Source organism: Populus euphratica, unplaced genomic scaffold (genome assembly GCF_000495115.2).
Source record: "Populus euphratica unplaced genomic scaffold, PopEup_1.0 scaffold255.1, whole genome shotgun sequence".
NCBI classification, from domain to species: Eukaryota; Viridiplantae; Streptophyta; class Magnoliopsida; order Malpighiales; family Salicaceae; genus Populus; species Populus euphratica.
This window is the reverse complement of record NW_011500141.1, coordinates 260,821-277,316: the sequence shown is the minus strand read 5'-3', so window position 1 is coordinate 277,316 and position 16,496 is coordinate 260,821. Positions and strand designations below refer to the sequence as shown.

At 38.6% G+C, this 16,496-nt stretch overlaps 4 protein-coding genes across 5 annotated transcripts; 1 reads left to right on the top strand and 3 right to left on the bottom strand.

Annotated features, from left to right (window-relative positions):
• Positions 1-2,401: 2,401 nt before the first annotated feature.
• LOC105110659 (11S globulin seed storage protein 2-like) lies at positions 2,402-4,748 on the top strand. The gene is made up of 3 exons (XM_011005760.1): positions 2,402-3,279; positions 3,371-3,817; positions 3,899-4,748. Exons 1-3 carry the CDS (start codon positions 3,034-3,036, stop codon positions 4,277-4,279), a joined length of 1,074 nt encoding a protein of 357 aa, XP_011004062.1. The 5' UTR covers positions 2,402-3,033; the 3' UTR covers positions 4,280-4,748.
• An 11-nt stretch (positions 4,749-4,759) lies between these two features.
• LOC105110656 (mitochondrial import inner membrane translocase subunit TIM44-2-like) lies at positions 4,760-11,374 on the bottom strand. Of its 2 annotated transcripts, none has more exons than XM_011005757.1 (15): positions 11,303-11,374; positions 10,911-11,267; positions 10,613-10,725; positions 10,451-10,534; positions 10,242-10,317; positions 9,889-9,933; positions 9,391-9,807; positions 9,214-9,282; positions 9,050-9,114; positions 8,895-8,963; positions 8,716-8,788; positions 6,444-6,548; positions 5,219-5,290; positions 5,070-5,132; positions 4,760-4,960 (listed from the first exon to the last, which is right to left on the bottom strand). In XM_011005757.1, the coding sequence occupies exons 2-15, from the start codon at positions 10,983-10,985 to the stop codon at positions 4,829-4,831; spliced, it is 1,458 nt and encodes a 485-aa protein (XP_011004059.1). In that variant the 5' UTR covers positions 10,986-11,267; positions 11,303-11,374; the 3' UTR covers positions 4,760-4,828. The 2 variants fall into 2 exon arrangements, with proteins under 2 accessions (XP_011004059.1, XP_011004058.1); XM_011005756.1 differs by lacking the exons at positions 4,760-4,960; positions 5,070-5,132; positions 5,219-5,290; positions 6,444-6,548 and adding exons at positions 6,731-7,025; positions 7,135-7,197; positions 7,284-7,355; positions 8,510-8,614.
• Positions 11,375-11,398: 24 nt separating this feature from the next.
• On the bottom strand, positions 11,399-12,267 carry LOC105110658 (uncharacterized). The gene is made up of 2 exons (XM_011005759.1): positions 12,060-12,267; positions 11,399-11,896 (listed from the first exon to the last, which is right to left on the bottom strand). Exons 1-2 carry the CDS (start codon positions 12,185-12,187, stop codon positions 11,575-11,577), a joined length of 450 nt encoding a protein of 149 aa, XP_011004061.1. The 5' UTR covers positions 12,188-12,267; the 3' UTR covers positions 11,399-11,574.
• Positions 12,268-13,858: 1,591 nt separating this feature from the next.
• Positions 13,859-15,672, bottom strand: LOC105110655 (legumin A-like). The gene is made up of 4 exons (XM_011005755.1): positions 15,366-15,672; positions 14,971-15,224; positions 14,391-14,876; positions 13,859-14,294 (listed from the first exon to the last, which is right to left on the bottom strand). The coding sequence occupies exons 1-4, from the start codon at positions 15,670-15,672 to the stop codon at positions 13,899-13,901; spliced, it is 1,443 nt and encodes a 480-aa protein (XP_011004057.1). The 3' UTR covers positions 13,859-13,898.
• Positions 15,673-16,496: the final 824 nt, after the last annotated feature.

The following is a 16,496-nucleotide window of genomic DNA, read 5'->3' as shown; positions in this document are numbered from 1 at the left end:
CGTGTAGAAGTGTTCAGCCAAAAATGATCTTTATTCTCCATTTTGAAAGCTACATGCATGGTAGCGAGAAATTTAAATAGGATAGATTCCAATCTTATTAAAACCGTTGTTTCTTCTCTCTGTCATAGTGTTTACGGATCTAACACCAACAACAATAATAATTAATCACATAATACTTTATCAGCACAAAGTGAACCATAATGGTGTTTTCTGAAACAGGAGTACTTGATCGAAATTGGATAAGAAACATTAGTATGGTTAGCTGGGATTTATGGTTAAAGAATAATATAAATTATATCTTGAAGTTGAATTGAAATAATTTTTTGATATGATATTGAATCTTTGTTGATTAAGTGGTTAAGAATTCGAATTTTATCATCATTCTATTTTATTTGATAAAATTAAATACAGGATAGTGATGAATTTGCAAGTATGAATTGATGCTGAAGATGCTGCCAAAAAGCAATAGCAATTTGATTACAATGAAGTCTCTCTGTGGACTGCATTGCATCTCTTTGGCTTAGTGTAATCCGCCTAAAATCTTTCACAAAAAGAATCATGTAAACTACCAACGCTGAGCTCATGCCGCATAGAGAAGCCGGCATTTTGTGTACACCTCTGTTATCAACGGTAACAATGCTTAACTGGTTTGTCTCTACCATAGGTTTCAAGCTATAAATAGAAGGATTGAGGTATACACTTCTCCTCAGGTTGTAAGAATTAAATTAACATAAGCCTCGGAGAAAGAAAAGATACAGGAGATATGGCCAAGTCTAGCAACAAAACAACCCTGCTCTTCAACTTGACTTTGATGCTGTCTATTCTCCTCATTGCGTCTGTCGTCGAAAGCAGATCAGTTCTTGGCAGTAAGTCTTAGATCAAACACTAGTGTAATTTAAACTCTTTGATCAATTTTATCTTTCTCTTGGCCATAAGGATGGCAGGCAATATTGCAATATGAATTGATGCCCTTCTTCTTGTTTTCGGGTTCTTAGGGGCAGCAGCATCCACACCAGAGTGTGTGTCAGTGCACGGAGTAGTAACTGGAGACACTTGCTCTGCTGTTGAAAAGCAGTTCGGCCTAGCTGCTAACGACTTCAATGCAATCAACCCCAATCTTGACTGTGACAAGCTCTTTGTTGGTCAATGGCTTTGCGTTGAAGGCACATCGAATTAAGCTGCATGCTTTCCAAGTATTCAAATCTTATTGTACGCTTTTTTATGTCTATGAGGACATGAATAAGGAGATGGCCTCCATGTCGCTAGCTAGGCTTCTCTGAATTACTGGCAATTATGTGCCAGTGATCATTACACTTTATTTTTCTCGGAATTTCAACTGTTCGGCTTCATGATAAAGCTTCGGCCTCCTGTCTCTCCCATTTGTTTCCCAGGACTGGCACTATCACTATAAAAAGAAATTTTTCATACAAAAATAAATAAAAAAGAGTTAGATATTTGGGATTTTCAGTACGAAATTATCCCACAAAAATTTTATATTTTATAATTTTTTTTGATAGAAAAGTTTTATTATAAAAAGGATTTTGGTAATTATCCCTAAAAAAGGGAATACTGATGAGTGCTGAAGAATAAGGCAGCCTGTCGTTCAAGGCCCAGACTCACTCCAATACAATAAATGGGCCACAAGGCCCAACACATCTCTTGGTGCTAATTACAGGGCTGTAGGAAGTCAAAAACAAAAGCCAGCACAGCCCTAAAAGACACGTGCCACCATCAGCACTCTTGCGCTCCCAAGAATAAGAATTTTGTTACCGAGACTTCCCTTTCATGTAGATTGAATCCTTGAAACATTTACCTCATTGATAATAAGAGGTTGTCATATCATTTAAGCCATTCATACACAGCAGCAAGACTAAGGTTTTTTGAGTCACTTATATTATCTCCAAGCTTGATATTTCTTATGGTAAAATCTCAGTTAGTGAAATGGGGGACTAAGATGTGTATTTTTTTTTATTGGGGGCCATTTCATAAGAATACCTTTAAAAAATTGTATGAATTTAAGGATGATTTTGAAAGAATTTCAAACTTTGAGGGCCACTTCGTACATTCGTCACTGGCTTAACGAAAGAATTTCAAACTTTGAGGGCCACTTCCTACATTCGTCACTGGTTTAACACGTCCGTAAGAGATTAATTCTACATTTGTCATAGAGCTTGTCACCCACACCGATTCTTCAGAAAGTAAGGAAATTACTGGCTGGCTGGCTGGCTGGTTTACATTTGTCATAGAGCTTGTCACCCACACCAATTCTTCAGAAAGTAAAGAAATTACTGGCTGGCTGGCTGGTTTGATTTCTCTGTTTCAGTGACAAATAGAGAAAGCAAAGACAAGTGGTGGGTGTAAATATTGTTCCTAGAACTTTAGCTAGGAACAGCACCACGTACACTAGATGGCCTTGCCAGCTCAACTTGCAACCCAGGCGAGGTGGCTGATCGTTTTAAACATCACGACAATGCCTCCATGCAGAACAAACCAATCCTCCATGCCACACAACTCTGCCAGTCACCACCTCTTTCACCCTATAAAGTGAGCTTCAAATATCAGCCCAAGTCACCACTTCTCAGTTTTTTCTTCTTTCTTCTGCTGCCCTGTACACGTCCAGCATGACTAAACATGTTGTATTATTGCTTCTCTCTTTGCTTGCTTATGCAGCTGTAGCAAGCACTGAAATGCAGCGGAGCGAAGCGCAACAATGCCAGCTCCGGAAGATCTCTACCAGCAAACCTTCTCATCGGATGAGGTCCCAAGGTGGTGTGACTGAGATTTGGGACCCGGAGGAGGACCAATTCCAGTGTGCTGGGTTCGCTCCCATGAGGGACACTATACAGACTAATTCCCTTTCTTTGCCCAAGTTCTTCCCTGTCCCTCGCTTGGTATACATTGCTCAAGGTAAGATAAACGATTTTATAAGATCAGGCTGACTGATAATATGGACCAATAATTAAGAGCTCATTTTTATGCTCTTTGAGAAAAGGTAGCTAACAGGAGAAGTAAAATGGAACAGGTAGGGGAGTGATGGGAGTCAGCTATCCTGGATGCCCAGAGACGTTTCACGAAGATCAGCAATTTTCAAGAGGCCAAGGCCAGAAGGGAATGTCAGGAGACCAGCACCAGAAAGTTCACAGGATTCGCCGCGGAGATGTCATTGCCGTGCCAGCAGGAGCAGCCCATTGGTGCTACAATGATGGTAATGAGGAGCTCATCGCCGTCTCTGTTCTTGATCTTAACAACCAGGCTAACCAGCTGGACCAAAACCTTAGAGTAATATTTCTCTCCATTTCCCTTCGAAGTTCCAGTAACTTTTAATATGTGGTGAGGGAGCTAATTGTTGGTAATTGTTCATGTTACAAAGGGATTTATGCTGGGGGGCGGCCAATCCAGGCATGGACAGGAAAGAGCTTCTCGGAGATATGCAGGTCAATCTGAGAGGAGCCATGAAGAGACCTTCCAGAACATTTTCCGTGGATTTGACGAAGAGTTGATGGCTGAGGCCTTCAACGTTCCAAGAGAGACTGTAAGGAGAATGCGACAAGATAGTAACAGAGGACTCATTGTCAAGTGCCGAGAAGATATGAGAATCATGTCACCCGATCAAGAGGAAGAGGAACAAAGCGAATCTTCACCTCGGAACGGCTTGGAAGAAACTTTCTGCAACATGAAAATCAAACAGAACATTGAACTCCAAAGAGAAGCCGATGTTTACACTAAACAGGGAGGAAGAATCTACATTGCCAACCAGCAAAAGCTTCCTATCCTCCAATTCCTTGACATGAGCGCTGAGAGAGGCCATCTTATGCCAGTAAGTAACATTTAACCCAATTTCAACCCTTGATTTACCGTGCATTTTTAATCCAACTTCATAGAATCATTCCTCTCGCAGAATGCATTGTACACGCCACACTGGTCCATGACAGACAACAGAGTCGTCTACGCTCTCCGCGGTGAGTTGAACGCACAGGTTGTGGATGAAAGAGGAAACACCATAATGAACGAGAGAGTAAGGCAAGGTGACATGTTTGTGATCCCTCAATTCTATGCTACATTGATGAGGGCAGGAAACAATGGTTTTGAATGGGTGTCATTCAAATCAAGCAGCCAGCCAATGAAGAGTCCCATGGCTGGTTCCATTTCCGTGATGAGGGCCATGCCCGTTGATGTCATCTCCAATGCTCACCAGATTTCCCCTAGAGAAGCTGAACAATTGAAAATGAACAGAGATCCAGAGTCCATGCTGCTGTCCCCTACCAGGACCTCATCTTGAACAGAATTTTTGTTCTGCTAGCTACTTCCTGTACTCCTAGGGCCACGACTACTAAGAAATCCCTTCTTGTTTCCTTAGAGAAGGATCCATCAACCAAGAAGCTTCTGTATATTTTGTGGGCGAGTGTAAAAATGCATGTAAGCCTTCTTTTATGATCAATAAAAGGTGGCCTTCTTTTATGACAGCCTTCCAGTTCTACCTGGACCATGGCTCATATAATCTTTTTTCCCCTAACATTGCCCAGGCTAACGAAGAACAAATAGCCACTCAAAATATCGCATATCCTGAAATGACAGAATGGACCCCGCAGTACTATTCTAAAAACGACGGCCAAGAGAACTTTCTGGTGCAAATTACAGCAGCCATTTCCCAGACAATGAATTTTGTGATTTTTTTATTTGATCAAATGAAAAATGTATGCTAGCTAAGCTTTCCCAGGCCACGTGAAAACCCTGGGAAGTTCGGACCCAAAAAACAAAATTGGAAAATAAAAGAAATTCAGTAAATTTCAATTGTACAACATCCATCAGTAACTTGAAAATATGAAAACTAGATGAGGGATTGGACACCAAGCTGTTGCATTTCCATTAGCTTCCATATTGGGTAGATTGCACCCCCACCAAGTTCTTCTGGATCTACTTGTCGCATAGCCCATGCATAGTATACAGTATGGATTGTATCCTACGACAGCCACCAAAAAATTTATTCGAACTCTCGCAAGCAAGAGCAAGCAGAAAGAAGAGTGTTGATTTTTAGGAAAAACGTTTTGAGAAAGAAGATTCATATTTACCTGACCCCCTTCTGTTATTGCACCATTTTGATCACGTATACAATGGACTTGCTGTGTCTGGAACTGCATTTATTCCAAGAAACATGGCCATCAATAGGCAGAAAATCATTTAATGATTGCAATAAAGTTACCCAAAAAGGGATGCATACCGCCACAATGATTAGCGGAGAGGTTCCCATCATTTTGATCTCCCTTACTTCCACATCAGATATATGTAAAATCTGCACCAATCTTAAGGATTTTTTTATCAACTTATCAAACTGGAATATACCATGCATTCCATTTAAAAACAATATACAAATAACTGCAGTCTGCAACCAATACCTAAAAGTCATGACAACTATGAGTTCTTTCCCAACTATGAGAAACATATGCAGCCTCTTAAATAACTATCTATTTCCTAGTCTTAAATTGCTTGATAAACCCACCAAACGATTATAAATGTAGCAAAATCCCTCAAAATTAGATGTGCACACACTTGTCAACATACCGTCATTGTTTATTTCATTCTTTGTACTCATCATTTAGTAATTCTAAAAACAGTTATATACTGAATAGGCAATACAATAACATTAACTATTATGTCTGATGAATCACTTGACCACATGCTCTATCACTAAAGCAATTTGAAGGTCAACAAGAAATGCAAATGGATTACTTCATTCATGACATGTATGCTTTGCCTGGACACCACCCCCTACCCAGGCACATGTTTATGATGCTAATGATGAGATAGAACTCAGCACCCATCACATCAACAAGTAACTACAGTATGCATCCTGATATATGTTATTGTCGATTTTGATTATGACAACAAGTTCTTTCTGACTTTTAGAAACATATTTAGCATTAAAGGCCTGGCTATTTTCTAGTCTCAAATTACTCAAGAAACTCACCAAATTATTGTATATGTCACAAAATCCATCAAATATAAGATATGCATACACTGGGCAAGAGTCTCAACATACCCTGTCATTGTCTCTTCATTTTTTGAACTTGGCATATAGTAATTCTAAGAACAGTTATATATATAGCACAGCAACATGGTCTAACTTGAAGTGGAAATGTGATAGATAGCTATTACATCTGATTACTCATTTAAGAGAATTAAGTTAATAATTATGCTTGGCAAAAGCATCTACATAGTCCTCTAAAAATACAATAATTGAAATGAAAAACATTTGCCTTTACCATGGATAAAAAAAATATTAAGAAGGAATGTGCAAACCCACAGGAAGAAAAGGACATTCTTCCGCGGTAAAAACTAAGCTCAGCAAAATGGCACTCCAATCAGCTAAATGCAGCAAAATCCATGCCATTAAAAGCCTTGAACATTGCAAAATAAAGAAAGTGTTTTAAAGTGGAAATTGTTACCTTGTTATCAAAGAATATACCATGGGCCTCAAAAGCCTTATGTTCTGCTTCACGCCGATTAATCACTTCAGAGGTGCAGTATTTCTTCAAAGTTTCTATATCCCCCTGTACATAGAATAATCTTTTTTCCCCTAACATTGCCCAGGCTAACGAAGAACAAATAGCCACTCAAAATATCGCATATCCTGAAATGACAGAATGGACCCCGCAGTACTATTCTAAAAACGACGGCCAAGAGAACTTTCTGGTGCAAATTACAGCAGCCATTTCCCAGACAATGAATTTTGTGATTTTTTTATTTGATCAAATGAAAAATGTATGCTAGCTAAGCTTTCCCAGGCCACGTGAAAACCCTGGGAAGTTCAGACCCAAAAAACAAAATTGGAAAATAAAAGAAATTCAGTAAATTTCAATTGTACAACATCCATCAGTAACTTGAAAATATGAAAACTAGATGAGGGATTGGACACCAAGCTGTTGCATTTCCATTAGCTTCCATATTGGGTAGATTGCACCCCCACCAAGTTCTTCTGGATCTACTTGTCGCATAGCCCATGCATAGTATACAGTATGGATTGTATCCTACGACAGCCACCAAAAAATTTATTCGAACTCTCGCAAGCAAGAGCAAGCAGAAAGAAGAGTGTTGATTTTTAGGAAAAACGTTTTGAGAAAGAAGATTCATATTTACCTGACCCCCTTCTGTTATTGCACCATTTTGATCACGTATACAATGGACTTGCTGTGTCTGGAACTGCATTTATTCCAAGAAACATGGCCATCAATAGGCAGAAAATCATTTAATGATTGCAATAAAGTTACCCAAAAAGGGATGCATACCGCCACAATGATTAGCGGAGAGGTTCCCATCATTTTGATCTCCCTTACTTCCACATCAGATATATGTAAAATCTGCACCAATCTTAAGGATTTTTTTATCAACTTATCAAAATGGAATATACCATGCATTCCATTTAAAAACAATATACAAATAACTGCAGTCTGCAACCAATACCTAAAAGTCATGACAACTATGAGTTCTTTCCCAACTATGAGAAACATATGCAGCCTCTTAAATAACTATCTATTTCCTAGTCTTAAATTGCTTGATAAACCCACCAAACGATTATAAATGTAGCAAAATCCCTCAAAATTAGATGTGCACACACTTGTCAACATACCGTCATTGTTTATTTCATTCTTTGTACTCATCATTTAGTAATTCTAAAAACAGTTATATACTGAATAGGCAATACAATAACATTAACTATTATGTCTGATGAATCACTTGACCACATGCTCTATCACTAAAGCAATTTGAAGGTCAACAAGAAATGCAAATGGATTACTTCATTCATGACATGTATGCTTTGCCTGGACACCACCCCCTACCCAGGCACATGTTTATGATGCTAATGATGAGATAGAACTCAGCACCCATCACATCAACAAGTAACTACAGTATGCATCCTGATATATGTTATTGTCGATTTTGATTATGACAACAAGTTCTTTCTGACTTTTAGAAACATATTTAGCATTAAAGGCCTGGCTATTTTCTAGTCTCAAATTACTCAAGAAACTCACCAAATTATTGTATATGTCACAAAATCCATCAAATATAAGATATGCATACACTGGGCAAGAGTCTCAACATACCCTGTCATTGTCTCTTCATTTTTTGAACTTGGCATATAGTAATTCTAAGAACAGTTATATATATAGCACAGCAACATGGTCTAACTTGAAGTGGAAATGTGATGGATAGCTATTACATCTGATAACTCATTTAAGAGAATTAAGTTAATAATTATGCTTGGCAAAAGCATCTACATAGTCCTCTAAAAATACAATAATTGAAATGAAAAACATTTGCCTTTACCGTGGATAAAAAAAAATATTAAGAAGGAATGTGCAAACCCACCGGAAGAAAAGGACATTCTTCCGCAGGAAAAACTAAGCTCAGCAAAATGGCACTCCAATCAGCTAAATGCAGCAAAATCCATGCCATTAAAAGCCTTGAACATTGCAAAATAAAGAAAGTGTTTTAAAGTGGAAATTGTTACCTTGTTATCAAAGAATATACCATGGGCCTCAAAAGCCTTATGTTCTGCTTCACGCCGATTAATCACTTCAGAGGTGCAGTATTTCTTCAAAGTTTCTATATCCCCCTGTACATAGAGAGCATTGGTTAGTTGCTGATGAGACAGAATTTCAATTACTCATATGGGCAAAAGGTGGGAGAGTCATGATAAATGAACTTTGTGCTCACCTTCATATAAGCATTAAGGACAGGTCTAATAGCTTCCTGAACTTCTGCCACAAAATCCATCAAAGAAAATGATCTGGTAAAAACACATCCAAGGAACAAAAAAGTTCATAAATTTAAGATGTTGGAATACAGAACATTAGTTTGTGAAAAAAAGAAAAATGAAGCTCATTTGATCATACGGATCTCGACGACGTATTTCCTTGATTGATGCTGCAGCGTCACTTTCTTGAAAGATGGAATCACTGACACTGTCAAGAAAGGAAAATGTTTTATGAACTCTTTAAGGTATTCATCCTCTCTAGCAAGAGCACACAGGAGGGAGGGAGGGCCATACTCCTGGATTTTGTGAACAATGGGACTATCACTCGTCTCCCATCTATCCCGCATGTCCTCTGCAATCTAGGAATTTCAACCAAAAGGGATTTTACAAAAACGATTTGAGAGGGGCACGGTGAACTAACACCTCAAGAACTGATATGAAATTATGGAAGATCAGACCTCATGACCCTTTGTCACAACAGGTTCGCTGAGACCAGCAAAATGCTTGAATAAAGGATGACCTTGCATCTGGGTTTAAAAGATCAGAAAACATTATCATCGCAGTGAAGAAGCAAGACAATATAAAATAAGTAGCTTTATTTGTAACGAAAATTCATGCAGCATTAATAAAATTACTTTTTCTCTTATTGACTCCCATTTTTTACTCCATCGAGACTGTTTTGAGGGTAGAACAGCAATGTCATTTTTTGTGCTCATTTCACCGCTGATGGAAGGAGGAGGGGTATATTCCAGGTGCTTTCTCGTATTGGTATTACCATATAACTCATCCTTCACAACATCATATCCTTTCTTCATCATTTCACTGACCCTTGCTCCTTTCAATTTCTGGAAGGCTAAAGACACTTTTGAGGAAGGAATGCTTGATTTAAACTTTCCAAATAATGTTTCTGTTGTATCACTGGTTCCAGTCTGCTTGTCTGCTTCTTCACCAGGAAAGGCCTTTCTACATTCTTCAGCACCAACACCATCTTTAGCCGACGTGCCAGCAGACTCAGATGACTCTTCTTTCCCAATCCCAAAAGTTTCTTTGACCTAATCACCCAAGATGTAAAAAATAATTACTTCACGGCCATCACTCCAAAGAATAGGCTGGTGATTAACAGGTAAGCATACCTCCTCTGTGGCAGCTGAAACTTTTTCTTTAACATTGGCAGAAACCTAAAAACAACAAGCAATTGCTAATAGTAAATTATATCCAACTAACACGTGTTATTATTAAAACTCAATAATCCTAGATTCTCCAATTCAGAGACTTCGAAATCAACCCCACTGTCCGCTATCTGATTAATAGGTCAGTTTCAAAACTCTCTGAACAGAAAGCAAAAATGACTTTGAAACTCTCTGAATGGAAAGAAAAAATTAATCTTGCAAAATATGAACAATCTACTCACAAAAATGGAATGTTCCAAGCAAAAGATACTTCTACGGTCAACAACATCTGAAGATCAATGATATGAATCACACACCTTTTTCGCAGTAGCTTCAGCTTCAGTCCAAACGCAATCCACATGCTTGTACAGCTTCTCAGTTGTCTGCTTCGTTCTGCATTCGCCATTTCATCATCTCAGGCTCTCCCTTGACATACAACGGTATGTCTCAGCCTATTAACTACTAATTAAAGCTAACAAATTACACAAACCATGAACCTGCTGTTTATTCTCAAGACACACCTTACCTTACTTTGAGCTCTTCTTTGACCCCTTTCAGTTCCTCAGCTTTTTCCTTCAGTTCCTTCACAGACTGTTTAAATTCTAGATTTCTGCATCCAATATCAACGAAAAATGTATAAATAAATTATTACAACTCCATAACTAACAAAAAAAGGGACCATAAATACCTTTGAGCTTCTCCTTTAACTTTCTTGGAAAACTCATTGAAGACGCTAAATCGACGGTAGCCGGAATACGGGCATCCGTAACTTGATACCACCTGTAATCTGCTGCTTGGAACCTACAACGCCAAAAACAAAACATACAGTCACTACCCCAATACAGAAAGACAAAGACAAGGGGGGGAGGGGGGGGGAGGTTTCTTTGGAAAATAACCTGTTTGGTTATCAATTGAAGACACAGGGGCTGTCTTGAGAGTGAAAGGGGGAGAGAGAGAGAGAGAGAGAGGTTTCTTTGGAAAATAACCTGTTTGGATATCAAGTGAAGACACAGGGGCTGTCTTGAGAGGACCAAGTCTCGAACAAGTTTCCTGCTCGCCATTTAAAACAGAACAATTTCTTTGGTTTAATTCTTTCCAGAGGGGGGGTTGTCGATGTTTCGTGAGAAACAAACCAGCAACGGTAGCGGTATTATTTTGTTGCCCTAACGTGTGTTTGTATTTTAGTTGCTGCCTATAGAGAAGAAGGGAGGGGTTTGTTCGGGTGACGAGAGATTTGTGCGGAACTCAGGATGTCAGAATAACTTTGAGCTCGTCTGGGTTAGCATATGAGCCTTGACCAAACAGTAACCTAGGACCGAATTTCTGGTCTGGGCTGATATGGGCTGGGCTGTGCTGATATGGGCTGGGCTGGGCCGGCATGGGATGGGCTGGGTTAAGAGAAATGGTTCGCTTCAAATTTCACTTCAAGAATAAGATTGGAAACACAAATAGATTAGTGAAGAGATTCACAACAGGATCAAACAAGAGTTCAACACAATTCAATCCTAGTCGCACAACACACCAGTCGACAAAATCCAAGCTAAAATTTCAAGTTCTTTACATCTGGGCAACATTGCAACACAACAATAACAGAGAAACACACAGAAGGATTGGTCACAAAAACAAGTAAGAATATATACTAGTTTATAATTAATTACAAGCTTCGTTGGCAACAGAGAACTGCTTGGCTTGAGCGGCTGCAGCCTCCTTGGAGACCAATGCCTGTATCAGCAGAGTCTTCACTTCCCAAGCAGAGTATGGAAACCCCTCTCTAGCATATGAGTTCAGAAGGGCTGCACTCGCCTGCTTCAACAACCCAGCAAATGCGTTCTCATCGTCATTCCTAGTCGTTGATTCCAGCAAGGTCACATCCGACCCGTACCGCTCAAATACTCCTGATCCAAATACCTTTGATACCGTTGCTCTCTGCGGGACCATCCTTGGCCATGACTCTCTCCTGCTGCTCCAGAACCTGAGACAGATACGCGTCCGCTCATGTCACTCAATCCACAAACTTTATACATTACGATACAACACCATAGGTACGTATGTAACGTACATGTACGTGGTAGGCGTTCTACATGCTTCTTAAGACTGAAACTGAAGGAGAGAAGATGGGGGAACAGAGGACTTACTGGGGAGTGCATCTTCCTCTGGTTCTTGTGTAGATAAAACCAGGTCTTGTGGCTGCCGCTTTTGAAGCTGCAAAGTGAGCAACAAAGATGATGAGAACGAGTCGACTCAGTAGAAAAGGCATACCCATCGTCGTGCTTTAACTTTGTTGCGGCTGTGCTTAAGCTTCCATTGTTCCTCTGATGTCGCTGTTTGGGATCTGAGTTTCTTCTAGCTCCCTCTGATGTCGCTGTTTGGGATCTGAGTTCTAGCTATATCTTTGGACACGATTTCAAATTTGAGACCAGTGAGTGTCTCTGGCCTTTTAGCACGTGTAGCTATGATTTTAGACCGGACTCCGTTTTTCCAAAAATATTCTATAATATAATGAAAAGAAAAGATTAAACAGAACATAACTGGAGCATGTGGTTAAAATTTGGCGAGGCTTGATTTTTTTTAAAATAATATTATTTTAAATAAAATTTAAAAAAATTATTGTCATAGTTAATTAACTGACCATCCAATCCGTAACTACATCATACACCAAGCAGATTTGAAACTATATCTATATATTATCTATAATTATTAAACTTGATTCACTTTATTAACTTACAAAATTTATAGTTAAAAATATCATTTCATCTAGTTTTTAATTAAATATAAAAATATTAATATATTAAAATTTAATTGACTCGGTTATATTTAATGTTAAAATTTTTTATTAAAAAAATAAATTAATATCATTTTAATTAAGAAATTTAATTCGATTTGATTTAAATATTTTTAAAAATATGGTTATAATTATTTTAAAAAAAATATTTAAAAATATATCAAAATATATTTTTTAAAAAATATTTTTAATATTAATATATTAAAATTATCTAAAATATTAAAAAATATTAATTTAAAGTAAAAAATAAAAAAATTTAATTTTTTTAAAAGAATAATTTTAATTAAAATGAAAAAAACAAACGGTAATTAATACCGATGAAATGACTATTTATTAAAAAAAAACTATATAAATTATATTTTTTAAAGAACAGATGAAAATAACTGTAATATTAATTTTTAAAATATTATCATACCTTTAGCTGTTAGCATCTTCCGTTGCTTTCGTGTTCGGCTACCAAGAAAGATCCTGCATCTATGCAAAGCTTAATTGCGGAGACTGTTCTTCTCCAAAAGCAAAGCCAATGGTTGGAAAGGAAGATAGCACGTGAGATGAGATGGCATAGAAGCTCTGGAAAGCGTCCCATCACGTGCTTTCTTCCTATGTTGTCCTAGGACTGCATGAACTTTTGAACTCGTTGTTCCTGGCGGAGGGATAATTGGGGTTTTACTCGTCATTGATTGATGCAGAAAATCTAGAGGCTGTTTCTACATGTTTTTGAGTGTTTTCAACAGGAAAAAAAAAAGATATTAAATCCGTCACCAAATCGGAGGTTAGAATTATGGTTTTCTATTGCTTTGGGGCTTCAGGGCAGTTTTGAAATTGAATATGGAACCTCTTTTATGGATCCTTTCGTGAGCTCAATGCTTTCTATACTGATATATTAAGGTTCTTTCTTCAGAATAGCCATGGCTATAGCTCTACCAAAACCTGCCACATCTATATAATCAACGTTAAGAAAGCAGAAAGCAGCAACATGAAGTGAAGAAAACAGCTCCAGAGGTAGGCCACTTACAGGACTTCATTCCTCACTTGTAAAAAGGTACAAGCAGCAGTAGTTATTAGAAAGTAGATGCACAAACTCTACTTTACATAACAAGAGACCTCAAAGCCCCTTTTTATTTCCACCTTAAAAAAAAAAAATGATACTGCCTGCCTGCAGCATCAGATTAAACAGTAGCCCCATCTACACTCAAGCCTCAGCCCAGCTTCCAGATCGAGTCGACCTGTGGCTAGTTAAAGTGGTTTCCTGCCTCCCGAACTTGATTCTTTTTGCATCTTCTACTGAGATTCTGAAGGCATTGGCAAGAACTTCGGCTGGCATGGCCCGGAGTGCCGAGGTGCGACCAGCCAGAGGAGAGATCATGGCATTGTCATTGGTCTTGAAGGATACCCACTCCAAACTTTGTTGATCAGACCGTTTCACAACAGCGAAATTTTGTGGCACTGTCAAGACTTGTCCCTCGCGCAATTCGCCGTCGAACACAGTTCGACCACTGTGATCCACCACCTGAACGTGTGCTTGACCCCTGATTGCGTACATTATGCTATGCGCATTCAGGTTCCAATGTGGCATCATCATAGCTTCCTGTGAATTAACAAACGTTAAGAATTTTTCTTTTGAGGATGGCATTAATTCCATGCAAAGAAATTTGGCGAGGATATATATATATCGCACACTTACATTGTAAAGAACGCCTCTCTCGGCACTGAGTTGGATGTATCGAAGGATAGGGAGATTGTGGCTATTGACAGCGCTAATGCGACCTGCTTCTGGGGTGAACACATCAGCACGTGAGGGGTCACCAATGTTCTCTCTAATCCTCATTGTGCACATGGTCTCCTCCAAGCCATTGCGATGTTCTCCACGTTGTCCTTGCTCTTGTTCCTCTCGTCTCAAACTGGGTGGCATGGCAATCTGAAGTCCACCTTTCACCCTCACAATGTTGCCCCTTCTGTCACTCTCACTCTGAAGCTTACTTGCTACTTGTTCACTAACATTGAAAGCCTCAGTAAGGAACCTTGTGTCCATTCCACAGAAGATGTTGTTGCATTGTTGGTGGCCATGGCCGCGAAATGGTTCTCGCCCTGTTCGCTGCTCGCCAAGGTGGCGTGGCTGGCCTTGTACTTGCTGGAACTCTTCTTGTGGGTTACCAGCTAGATAGAAATTCTATTACAAAATCCTAGAAATGTCAATAACTATTGTGTTTGAAAAATGATTTGGTGGATCTAGTTACCATGAATAAAAATGATTTGAGTCTTACTCTAGGATTCATGTCATCTAGCTGGTTAGCACTGTTAGCCATATCAAGGACAGTAACAGCAATAACACGCTCATTGCCGTCATTGTAGCACCAGTGGGCAACTCCAGCAGGCAAAGCAATGACATCACCCTCTCGGAAGCGATGAACCTTCTGGTGCAGGTCTTGTAACCTGCGGCTGCCTTGACCTTGCGATTCTTGAGATTCTTGCAATGTTTCAGGACATCCAGGCATCAAGGTCCCGGTCATACCCCTACCTGAATATTAGAATCATACACAAATTAGCGAAATAATAATCTTTCTTGCTTGTCCTAAAACTAAACATATAATATAGAGTAACAAAAAACTATCCTGTATAACCAACTAGAGGTATTTAATTAAATTAATCTTGAAGTTACCTTGGACGATGTATACAAGTTGAGGAGCATTGCTATAGGATGGCAACAAAAGGCCATTGGGTTCAATGGTCCTCCTGACGACGGCTACACCAGCACATTGGAACTGATCATGGTTGGGATCCCAGGACTCTGTCTCACCGGCTTCACTCTTAATGCGGTTACCAGGCTTTAGGGCGTTGAGCCTATCAAGCTGGCACTGGCCTTGATGCTGACGTGAGCGATCAGCTGTCAAACCTAAGGAACCATGGAAGAGAACAAGAAAAAGAGAAAAGGAGAGCAGGACATTAGTTTTAGCCATGGATGGCATGGATATAGGCTGCTCGTTGCTAGTGGATTGAGGTGAAGTGGCGACTGGGAGGTGTTGGTATTTATAGATCAGAAAGGGAACCGAGTGAGTGACACATAAGGGAGATGGCAGCTGAGATTTATTCAGCTCTTTCTCCGTTTGCATGGCTACTTGACCCTAACGTCTTACACCTCATAAGATCAGGCAAGGCAGGTGTCCACGAGCTTTAGAGAACAGCACAAATGGGTCCTAGAGAAAAGAAAAACATGAGACAGAACGATATTTATGTCTGTACGTATTTGAAGTGTATCGAAATTTGAAATATCAGTATTTACATAATTAAGCTTGTCGTTTCTATCATAATCAAGAAAAAGAGCTTTTATTACCTTTTATACTAAACATCAAGGGTTGTCTGATAAAGCTTCATCACTGTTCACATGTGAACAGAAGCACTTAACTTCTTCTTCTTTTCAATTTTTAACATTTTTCTTTGAATATAATTCTCTTATAACCTATGAAATTAGTTTTGATATTATAGTAACATTAACAAATTAAAAGAAGGAGAATTAAAATATAAAACACTAAAAATATATATGTATAATCTCAAATTCTAAACATTTTTTTGTTGTGATATAAAAATTCATTATATTTATTTTTCAGTTATTATACAACTTTGAAACATGAGAGAAAAATTGCATGAAAACAATAAAAAGATATAAATTGGTTAGTTTAGCCATTTTTAGTGAGGAAACTTGTTAATTTTAGTATAGTATACAAGGTTCCATTAAAAAAAAGAATTAAATTTGGTGGAGCTTTTCTATAAACATGGCTTAAAAAATATTGTG